The 11,715-nt window shown below is 49.2% G+C and overlaps 1 protein-coding gene across 1 annotated transcript in view; it reads right to left on the minus strand.

The window, feature by feature from the left end:
- Positions 1–8,951, minus strand: part of LOC148838786 (RNA-binding protein Nova-1-like) — a 45,107-nt gene extending 36,156 nt beyond the window's left edge. Inside the window, exon 1 of the mRNA XM_088911036.1 lies at positions 7,916–8,951. Coding sequence (XP_088767162.1) covers positions 7,916–8,078 — 163 coding nt within the window. The 5' untranslated portion in view covers positions 8,079–8,951. The remainder of the gene's footprint in view (positions 1–7,915) is intronic.
- Between the last annotated feature and the right edge of the window lie 2,764 nt (positions 8,952–11,715).

Raw genomic sequence — 11,715 nt, forward strand, 5'->3', positions numbered from 1 at the left:
GGCAGTTCCAGACCTCGTTCGGCTTTTCGAGAGCTGAAAGCGAATTTGGAAAAAGGCAGAAAATGGACATAAAAGAACCTTCAGTGCTGAAGAACTGGGCAGAAGGGAAAACCAGTGGGCACGGGGGATACCCAGGACGTGAGCCCTGCCCTTGACGGAGGTGACGAGGCCGAGTCAGCCTGCGTGCTGCATGTTAAAACTGACATCGTTCTTGGAGTAGAAGGCCGATACTTGAATTATTAATTACTTTAGTACGATTAATCAAGGTCACTCCCCTAAAGGCTGTGGACTTAAATAGGATTTTAAATCTGCCTTTTAGGTGAAACTTTAAATGTTTTGCCGGGATAGATAAATCTCAGTATCCCACACAGGTCTCTTTCGGACAGCACTCTGAACACAGAATGTGAGAACAGTAGGAACAGCCGGAAAAAGAAATGGGTTTCAAGTCTGTATCCAGCAGCTATTTCACCCTGCATTATTATTATTATTATTATTATTATTATTATTATTATTATTATTATTATTATTATTATTATTATTATTACAGAATGTCGATGACATTGTCAATTATGTTCTACTTTAACATGGTAAAAAAATTGACAAACTTTGTAAACCAAATACATGCATTGGAAGGACTGCTGCAAAAAAAAACAAGGGAGAAAAAGAACAAGGGAACAGAGTCTAGTGCTTTGAACCAAGGGTCTCCCCAACACTGGCTCTAGGAACTGGGAAGCCCTTCTCTCAGAGAGGAGTGCGCGATGTCTGCTTATCGACCCAGCGCGACGCCACAGGTCAGCGCTGAGGCAGAAGGAATACAGGCTGCGGTGGGCTGGAGGAACTGGGGGGGGCGTTTCAAAAAGTGCTTTTATTAAAAATCCGATTTGCTGTCATCTGCTTAAACACTGTGCAGCAGGCTCTGTCAGTGCCGAGACTAGAGTCTGATTTGTGACACCAAAGATGCAAAGAAAACCCCAGGAAAACAAGAAGGAGAGACGAAGCTCGCAGGCCTCGACTCTTCCAGAGCAAGCATTGCTTAGGAAGACTTTTAATGGCTTTTATAAAATCTCGTCTTTAAAGGGGACACAGGATTAATTCCTGAGCTGTGTTCCGAACCCGGCTTAGGCTAGGAAGTGCTTGAACACCAGTGTACATCTGCAGCGACCCAGATTCGTGGAGCTCAGAGGAGTGACCTATTTTTATCTTGGATGAGTCTAATTTTATCGTCTAATTAGGTACGAAATGAATAAATAATATGACACAGACATACTTTTCTCTTCTCGGCAGTCTCACTTCTTTTTCTGGGCTTCTTCTCGTTTGGGGTTGGGGGAGGAGTGAGTCGTACTTTCTTGGCATTTTGAAAACCTCAGATTGCCCCAGCACCTTATTTGTAAAACACAAATGACGTCTCGGTGGGCTAGGCCTCTTGGGTTTTATAATTCAGGAAACAATTCCTCCAAGAGGCCTTGTCTGAGCCAGTGTTTCTCATTTACACTCTCTCTGTCTTGCCCTGCTGTAGCGTGGGTACAGGGATCGCGGGTGTGGAGACAGAAGCAGATTCGGCCTCTGAACGAGCTCAGCCGAGTGAGATGGAAGCAGCAGGAAAAGAGAGCCGGCCATTCCAAGGGCTGCTGACAGCTCCAGGAAATTCGACACAAAACATCCTACTTTTCTATTGCCTGCGCAGTCGAGCTCATCCAGATGTGCAGAATCTGCATCACGGCCTTTTTAAAGAGCTGCCTCCTGTGGTAGGAGCTGCCCTAAGGAACGGCTCTTTACAAGGTGAGGCCACGCTCTGTCGTCGCCGCGTGAGAGACATGTTTATTTCAGGCTCTGCAGGGAAATAAACACAAAGGTCCCCATTTTCCTGAACTGGTAAAAGCTGCCCAACCGATTTTATGTCACTTCCAAGTTTTTGTGTTGAAGCAGTGTTCTACGTTCGGGTGGCCTGAATGTTTCACAGTTTTAGCCCTGACATACACTGGCATGTAGAGTAGTGGTTAAGCTACTCCCAGCTGCGTAAATGGACACCAAAAACGCCAGGACTAATGATGCAGTGGGCTATCATTATCACGGAGGCTGGGGGAGTAACGCACTGTGCTTCAGCCCATGTAACTGATGATCTTCTAGGCTTGACTTTGCCTTTTTGCTGGCTGTCTTTTACGAAGAGTGTGTTTTGAAGAGGCACCTTGCATAGTGCTCTATTTTGCCTGCAATGATTTTCAGTTGCTTAAATCCTTATACATATTGCTCCCGCTCCTACTCTCGTTGGCAGAACAGGGCCCTGGGTATAGCCAGGCTCAAAAGACTGACGTTTTGCCTTCATGGTAGCTTTCGGTAAGAGATTTATAATCCTGAACTAGGTCTGACTAAGGCACTTCAGGATTAGAGCAGTACCAACAGCAATGAGCCCAGGATGGGTTAAAGATCAAAAAAGAGAAAAAGAGGTCAACGTTTGTGCCAAATGATGCCTTCTTGCTGAAAAACTTCTCATCATTTTCTGGGTTGGAAGAGAAACGTCAGGCAGTGATTTCTCAACGCTAAACTCTCCTGCTTCTGACATTGTTGCTGTTGCTACCTGAAAACTGAAGCAGACTGTCTGTGATTTGGAGATGAATTAGCCTCTCACAAATAGAGTGTTTAAAAGCTGTAGACAGTCTTTCTCCACACACATTCAGACAGGTCTCCACTGAGGGTCTGATAGCCCGGCCTGTATGGGTGTTTCAGCTCCTTTCCCCCCTCTCTGCTCACTGCTTCTAAACTCAAACGTAATGCTTCATGATTAGAGCATCCTACATCGATACCACGAAAAGGCATTTAAGACAAATATTTTTAAATGTTCATTTCAACAGCATCTCAGATACTCAAAATGGACTATTACGCACACATCATATTTAAATAATCACAACAAAATGAAATATATAATGAAAAAAGACAAGCAGAATCACTGGGCATTTCATCTGAGTCATTCTTTTCACCTTTCGGTATAATTTGTGACGGTTGGCACACGGGACATTTGTGATGAGTGAAACTGCAGTTGTGTTGCTTTCTAGCATTTTCCATATTTTTAGAGCTCAGGCTGTTCTCATGACAACCTAACCCAGCCCCCCTGCTTCTGCCAGGTTTTCACTGATTGCATTTTATTAGTTAATTGTTTGTTCCAGATTAACGAGGACATAAAGCCCTTTATCTGCTCAGGGAACATTGAGCACAATCATTGGCTCGGCATTTCCTGACTGTGATAGTAATCGAAATGCCCCTGGAGAGTACAGCCAACTTTCAGGACAGAAGCACCTTCTACTGTAAGGTCCTATCCTGCACCTTGATGTCCTGCCATGTGACAGGAAGCACATGAAGTGGTGTCCTGTCATGTGACAGGAAGTACACAAAGAAACTTGCTTGCTTCCTAGACAGTGCCTTCGAACACTGTTTCACAGGCAGCGGAGCGCAGGTGTTTCCTTTTGCTCACCTGTTTGAAGAAAGCAGCTCTAGAGCAGCAATTCAAAACGAGACAGGTGAGAGGAAACAAATTATGCAGATTAATACATATCAGTTTTCTTCTTGAGTGGAGCTGAAGCCCAGTCTGTTTTTTATAAATAATAAAAAGGACGGCTGATATTTAGTCTAGAGTAATTGGGGAGAGACGTTTTATAGAGGACCTTGAGGACAACAGTTACTGGCCCAGTTATCTGTGAATGCGGGATAGATCCCAGGGCAGTACGGATGTCTGCTACAATCTGGGTTCTCTCTTGGTCCCATGAGCCACAAGTTTCACAGGGTGCTTAATTTTACTCAGTGAAGAAGTTGCATTTCAGCGCGGTAGTGGCAGTAATTGAGACTCTGAAGTCATTAGGAGCTCAGGTAGAAAGAACCACAGAAGAACTCCGTGACTCTCCAGGAGATAAGAGTGTTGCTCTAGAAGGTCATGCTGTGTTGTTGGGGCGGAAGGGGCTGGGATCTGCAGGGCACCTGCAATTCTGAGTGGGACTAGTAAGATAAATGATCCATTCTTGAATGAACACTGAAGCCCTGCACAGGTCTAAAGTCTAAATATAAAAGAAGAAAATACAATTACCATTGATTGATCCGCTTGCTTCTTTAGACTTTCGGCTTACTTGTTTTTGAACATAGAGATTTAAAAAAATACCCCAGAAGTTTAAGAAGTTTCTCCTCAGTTTGCTTACCGTGAAAAGGGTGCTGTCATAACAGCTCCCCGTGTACACTAATCTGAGCTCTTTTCTCGGATCCTCGGTAGATGCACGAGACCAGGCTTCGGATTCGGGATGTGTTTGTGTCTGCTTCTCAAGGTGTTCCGTCTCAGCCTGCCAGAGCTACATCGAGTCTGCTTCTCTCAGTGTCAGGGCTTCTGCATTTGCAAACTCAGCTGTTAGGCAACTCAAGGACAGAAAGTGGTGTTTCTCTGAAAGCCTGGTTTTGTGCTACAGTTTTTGAGAAGCACTGGCCTGGAGCACAGCGCTCCCACTCCCTCGCTGCGTCATCCATACTGATCGAGCGCCCTGTCCGTCTGTCCATCTCCGGTTCCCCAGCAACACCACCCCTTCCGAGCTCGACCGCCCAACTGGCGATCTGTTTCTGCCCCTTGAGACAGGGCCCTGAATACGTGCTGCGCCCGGATCAGCGTTAGGACCTCAGAACATCGTTGCAGATCGGAGTGAGCTGCCGGCTGCAGTTACCACACCTGTCAGTGTGCAAACGGCCAGTCTGCTCCCAGCCAAGGAAGTGTATGATCTTGTGCGGAGAGAAATGAGACCTCCAGCAGGCACGGCCCTGTGAATGTACTGTGTTGCATTACTGTGGAGGGGCAGCTCTGCAGCCTGCATTCACGCCTCTCAGACATACAGCAGGGCTGCTGGAGAGGCCACACATGCAGGCTGCACTGGCTCTGCCTCGCTCGTCAGGTTCGATTCGTATTAAACGCTTTGTTTCTCCCTCGCAACTTTCTTCCCTTTTCTTCATGCAAGTGAAATGATCCAGGTTGACAGTAGTGTTTGCAGCCCAGCATCATAAAGGGCTCTGAGTGCAACAGCATCTGTCACCTCCCCCCTACACACACACACCCATCTCCCCTGGCTCTCAGTCCCCTGCGAGTCATTCCTGCAGCAAAATGGCCAAACTGTGGACCGGTGCGCTCCGCTGAGTTCGGGGCTGCTCTGTAGGACCCCCAGCTCTCTTTCAGAGAGGGACGTTTGACCTGCGATACGGGTCTCTCCGTGACCTTGATTCGTTTTATTTTTGTATAAACTTTTATGCGATACGGGGATGCGTCATTATGTATACAATCATTACCCCTTCTCACGCCATTAAGAAATAAATATATATGCTCTATAGAAACTGTCGTGTCACGGGTAAGGTGCAGTCCGTTGGTGATGATGTACAGTATTTCTGAATAGTGTTGAGCTTCAAAATACAAGCGCGTTTTGCGAGGAGGACAGCAAAAGCCCACCCTTTCATTCATGTACATTGATTGTAACGGTCCGTAAATGTTATCGCTCCTTGCTAATCTATTGCACTTGACCAACATTTGGCGTTGCCTTTCTGGTTTGGAGGGAGACTCTTTAGACAGCCGATGAGTAACACCCTCCTTTATGTAACAGCAAACGCGCCCCTTCGTGTTCAGCCTGGGCTGCAGACCGCGCAGGTGCGGCTGAGGCCTGCCCGCCCGCGGGCCGGGAGCGGGAGCCGGGTTCGTGTCCGCCGCCGCGCGAGTGAGACGAGGCGGCGAGGCGGCGAACAGCGGCGAGAGTCTCGGTACCGGTCCAGCAGCTCGTTTTGATTCAAATCCACAATTTCAATTCGATCATCACGCGGCATGCGGCGCTTGGATGCGTGCTGAAATCGTCCGAGCTGGAAAAGGGTCATCTATCCCCCTGCCCGTCTCAAAAAGGTCTAAACAATCTGTTTTGTAACGTTGGAGGACAGAGTCGGGCTCTCGTTTGGAGAACATTCTTTGTCTTTAAAATTCGTTTTGTATGTATTTTGTATGTATTGTATTTCTCCGGTTCTTCATTTCCCCGTAGGGGAATAGATAAAAAATCAAATAAACAACTGTTTATTATTATTATTGTTATTATTATATTATTAATAATAATAATAATATTCGGCTTTATGTATTCTTTTCTAAACCCAATGTGTCTGCACTAGAATTCTTCCCAGCAACGTTAAAACTGATTATAGTGTTTACAATTTTACGTGGGCTTCGACTTTGTTATTAGAGGGCTCCGCGTCACTCGCTCGTTAAATAAAGGTTTATTAGGCTGCGCGAAGCGTCGCGTATCCGAGGCGCAAACAGCATTTATAACGTCGGCTGGGCTGCTGGTGTTGAGCCTGGCGACCCAACAGCTGGTCCTCTTGATGAGTCTGCACCTGAGTCCCGAGATGTGAAAGTGTGTGGTTTGTAAAACCAGAAAGCTAATTAATGATTTACAATCACAAGCCAGAATGCTTTTTTTTTTCCAAGGCCTGGTACAGGGATGTAGCTCTTACCAAACTTGAACAGTTTTAATTTTATCTAGCGCAACATATTATACGTGGATTAGACGTGGTATTATAATGGAGTATACTAAGAAATCAACACCAGCAATCACATTTCAAGTAAGAAATACCGTTAGTTCTGACTATGTAGATGTTTCATGTACCTGTATAGAGCTCCCGAATTTTAGATAATCTAAAATGACAAAAAAAAATAGGCAAAATGCATCATGTTAATATTTTACAATTCGACAGAACAATAATAATCCATGTCTATTATTTTCTCCGACACCGAGCTAATGTTAGATCTGTTATTTTAAATATATTCTCCACTCTAAACTCATTAATGTTTTGTATAAAATATGGTGATTTCCGCTGTAACTAATATGTATTTGATGCTTGGTAGTGTAATATTTTCCTAGAAATATGTACTGAGTTGTAAAGTTTTTAATTTAATTACATACATATACCCCGCACGATGCTGCGCTAAATCGCCGCTGTTCCCTTCCCCGCCGGGAGAAGCGGTATGACTGCTGAAAGCCGCGTATTCGATGTGAAAACGGGGAAAATTCTAGCCTGGAAATGAAATGATCATTTAATTAACCCATTAGATTCTATTCATTACAGTCTAGCGCCTGCGTGTGCACTGTTTCATTTCCTGGACGTTTCAACCAGTCTGTACATTACACGACGAATTATTTTCGCAGTTTTTACTCAGTTGCGAGCGTGATTCGTTTTCTGCCTTTTTCCAGATTGCTCTGTAATTGTGCGTTCGAATTTGTATTTATTTTCTAGATTCTCTTGCTGGTCTGATACAGTGTGAAGCCTGAAAGTAGGATACATTCCGTGCGCTAACGGTGCGCTGTGAAGTGTAGGAGGCAACACGGATGAATAACCGCCACAGGGCTGTAGGTACGAATGCGCACACACGCCAGAGACTCTGTCAGCATCTGTCAACACACTGTCTCGGGCTTGGCGGGCGTGCTGGCGCTCCTGTCCGGGCTGTCGGCTGCGGCCCCATGTGAAACACTCTTAACCCCGATTTCGTGTCGCAGGAGCCCAGTCACCTGCGACACAGCCCCGCCGGGGGGAGATGAGTCTCTCGGGCTCCCTGGACAGCGGACTCCCGGCGCCGAGCGCGGCTCTCGGGGTTCGGGGCCGGTTCGGCGTGCTGCGTGGTGCGGATAACACCCGTTTAAACCCGATTAAACCGCGAACACGATCTGCATTCTCTTCAGTCGCACCAGTAAACCAACTCCCTACCCTCCCAGGATGCGTATGTTGGTTTTACACGACCACGACTTAATCTTATCTTTTTTTTTGTTCAAACAATAGCCGGCACAGTCAACTCCCCCACCCCCCCACCTTCAGTAGCCCGGGGTTAACCGTGTTTTCCCCCCGGGTGTGCACGGGCACGCCGAGCCCTTACCTCCCGTGTTGGTGCGCTTGGTGCTGCTGGCCTCTGTCGGGGTCTCCAGCGGCCTCTTGCGCGAATCGGGGGGGTCCGACTCCATGTGGGGCTGCTGGCTGTGGTGGTGAGAATTCGAGAAAATCCCGTTCTGCTGGACTGCCCCTCCGGCCATCATTTTCATAGTCGCTTCACTCAGGGACCCCCGAAAGAAACGCGAGAACCCCCAGTTATCCCCACGGCGACAAAGCAAAGGAAGAGTCCGGCGCGGGCGAAGTGTTCTTGGAAGCTGTGCAGCTGGACCCGCGCTTCTCCCCGCACAGGGCTCGGCTACCCTCCGCTTCAAGACGCAATGCTAGAACAACAGTGAGAGTGTCGTGCTTATTTGTTAAACGGCGCTGCTTCTGGCTGCCTTGAAGAGACGTCAGGTCTGAGTGCAATCCGATGAATGAAATGCGTTTGTCTTCCTCTGACACGGCTCAGCCTCAGCGCGCCTAGCAATCGCTGCCTCTCCTCTTCGGACTGGAGCGCGGAGCTGGATCGCCGATTTCCCGACCTCTGCCGCGGCTCCCCGGTCAGCGGTCGTTTTCTCCTCGGGAGTGACGCTCTTCCTCTGCTGCCTGCGGCTCGGGAGCCAGACGGAACGACGGGAAGCGAAGGCGCAAATCGTTGCGGGTAGCGCGGCGAAGAGCCCCTCACAAAGAGGCAAGGGAGGCGCGTACGAGCGAGCGGAGAGCGACGGGGCGCAAAAGCTGGGGCGGCTGTGTCCTTAGCTCTCGCATGGGGCTGCGCTGAGAGACGGGCCGGGTGGGTTTGGAGGAGAAAAGGACGGGATGCAGAGAAACGCCGGAAACGAAAACGCGCAGGAAAGATGCGATCTGGTGGGAGCCGCTCCGCGAGAGGAAGATGCTGCAGTCTTGCCTTCAGAGCATCCCTGGTCTGAGTGCCGGAGCGCCAGGACCGGGTGACGTCATGGGCGCCCGAGCGCATCCCTGTCAGATGTTAGCGGCGGAGCCGCCCCTGGCCCAACGCAATTGGCCGCGATTGATTTGTCTCCGGCGAGCGAGCTATAATTTTCTGGTGTCACATGACAAGAGAGGGGAGGGGGGGGGGCTGTTTGAAAACATCCTTGAACAGAAAGGGCTTGAAGTATGTAAAAATAGGCAGCGTCTCCGGGTTATAATTTACAGCGTCGGCCAACACAACACACAACGTCTCACCGAGGAAGAGCCAAGGGCCCCGTCTCGGGCGCATCATGCAACAGCTAATAATCACAAAATTAGCAATAATACAGGGCCTCCCAACAGTCTGCTTCTGCTGTAGCTCGTCATGATATTTGGGCCACGCTAATTTGGCAGTTGGGTGAGGCTAACAGCAGCAGCTGGAGTGAACGATTTAGGGAACTGTAGCTGCAAGTTAATGAGTATATCACAGCAATAAGCTTGACAAGAAATGGAAGCGTTGATCTGGCTCAGTGACACCCTCGCACGCCGGAGCACCTCCCCTTCGTGTCCCGTCGCCCCGTCACACTGCTGTCACAGTGTCGTTACGCTGACCGAGGCCTCCAGGCGAGCAGGACAGGACGGCCTCGCCGCTGAGCTCGTTGCAACAGTCCTCCAGCACAAGGAACTCACACAGCTCCTGCCTAATGCACACAGCTCCTGCCTAACGCACACAGCTCCTGCCTAACGCACACAGGTCCTGCCTAACGCACACAGCTCCTGCTTCTTGCCTGGGCAGCTCCGCTTCGTCCACAGCAACATTCACGAGTCCCCCGGCCTCCGGGGAGCAGATTGAGGGGTGTGCAGACGCACCGCCGGGAGAGAGGAGGGTGTCTTACAGACAGGTGGAAGGCACCAACCAGAGGAGCTCGCTTGGCTCATCTTGCTTGTTTGATAGTTTGAAGAATCTGGAATTTTAGCCACCTGGTTCTTGGAGGAGCCCAGCTGAACGGCCAGGAAAGCTGTTCCAACATCCACAACTCTCAGTGTAAAGAGACGCTTTGTATTCCACTGAAGTGATTTAGCTTGCTTAACCCTTCTGCATTGAATAATCCCATGAAATTAAAAAAACCTATGGCTCTTCTTTGAACTTTTTAAAGTGTATAATATCCCCTTTGATTGTGTTGTGACCAGAACCAAGCACAAGATTGTGATAATTTATTAATGAATAGCCAGGAGAAAAGTATGTTTTTCAATGATTACAGTCCATTTATTACAGTTCTCTGCCTTTTTAAGAGCCCCAAGATGAAACATGCTGCCTGATTAATTTTGTAAGGTGTAGGGTTATTGAGAAAATATTGTCCATATGGCTGACAGTATAATACAAACAATGAAAAGCTCCGCATGCTTTTCTCATTAATGAGGAAATGCATGGAGATGGGTTGTTAATGGGCGACACGGTGCCATGGCAGCTAGCGCAGCTGTCTCACAGATCCTGGCCTGGGCTGGTTCGCAGCTTGGGGTGCCTTCTGCATGGAGTCTGCGTGTTCCCCTGTGTGGGCCTGTGTTCTTTCCTTGCTCCTCTCGCAATGCGAAGACGTGCTGTCCAGGATAATCGGCATCTCTGAAGTGCCCTCCATCTGTGTGCCCTGAAATGGACTGATGCCCCAGTCAGGTCCTGCCTCAGCTTGCGCCCTGTGTCTGTGAGGTGCACACTCGTGTGTCAGGTTCTGTGCTTCTGCAATGGGACACCAGAGCGCCTTACTGCAGCCTCTTTGTAAAAAGGAAAGACAATAATGTTGTTTCTGCTCGGACAGGAGAACAGTCAAGACAAAGGTCATACATTTGTGCAAAGGGCACATCGGTGGTACTAAGACGGGGGTGATTTAAAACAGAATCTGAGGCTGCTCCCTCTTCAAGGAGGACAAGACCTGGTCCTCCAGCTGCCCTGGGGTTCACGGCGTCCTGGTGTTTCCATGGTCACGCAGCTCGCGGGCTGATCCAGGGGGCCCTGGGGCAGAGAGAGGAGGGGACCTGCTGTCCTGTTGTTAATGTGTGCTCAACGACAGTTGACCGGGGTCGCGAGAGGACAGCGAGAGCAGAAATCAGTCTATTTGCACCTTCACAGCTGAGGCTTTTCGAAGGAGTGGGGGGGGGGGACACTGTGTGTGTGTGTGTGTGTGTGTGTGTTGGCAAGGGGGTTGGTAGATCACTGCTACAGATTCTGAGGGAGGCTGTGCTGCAGATGCAGGCCTCTCAGTGTGTGTGCCTCAGCAAGGCAAGAGTCTTTGTGCCTGAACAAAGGCCTGGGTGAGTGTGTGTGCTGGTTGCCGTGGTTCAGGAGCGGAGAGTAGGGAATCACGCTGCACAGGGGCTGGGGGTCAGCGCTGTGCCAGAGAGAGAGCCTGCAGGGAGCAGAGTCCGGCTTCTTCAGGAAGGAGGTCTCTTGTGCTGTTTCATTCACCTAGTGAGCCACACGGTGCCGCTCAGAGGGCCGGAGGAGGAGGCACCCCGCATCTCTGCACCCCGCGCCAGGGGGAGGCCTGGGGATCACTGAGCAGTGTGTTGAGGAGGGGGGTGAATGATGAGGTAGCGCAGTGTGTGTGTGTGTGTGTGTGTGTGTGTGTGTGTGCGGGCGCACGCGCGTGTATATTTTCAGACGGTACATACATAGACGCAGCTATACCTCCTAGAAGCCTGATCTCATCAGATCGCTGACGTTTGGCAAGAAGGGTCTGGTCAGTACCAGGACAAAAGACCTCAGGGGAGAAAGCAGTTTGCTGCTGCTGTACGACCAGCAGTGGTGCTCTTCCCCAGACCAGCGACCCCTTATGGTGACAGAGGAACAGTGCTATGGAAGGTACCGACCTTCACATAAGA

This window comes from Atractosteus spatula, chromosome 3 (assembly GCF_055471065.1).
Source record: "Atractosteus spatula isolate fAtrSpa1 chromosome 3, fAtrSpa1.hap1, whole genome shotgun sequence".
NCBI lineage: Eukaryota > Metazoa > Chordata > Actinopteri > Semionotiformes > Lepisosteidae > Atractosteus > Atractosteus spatula.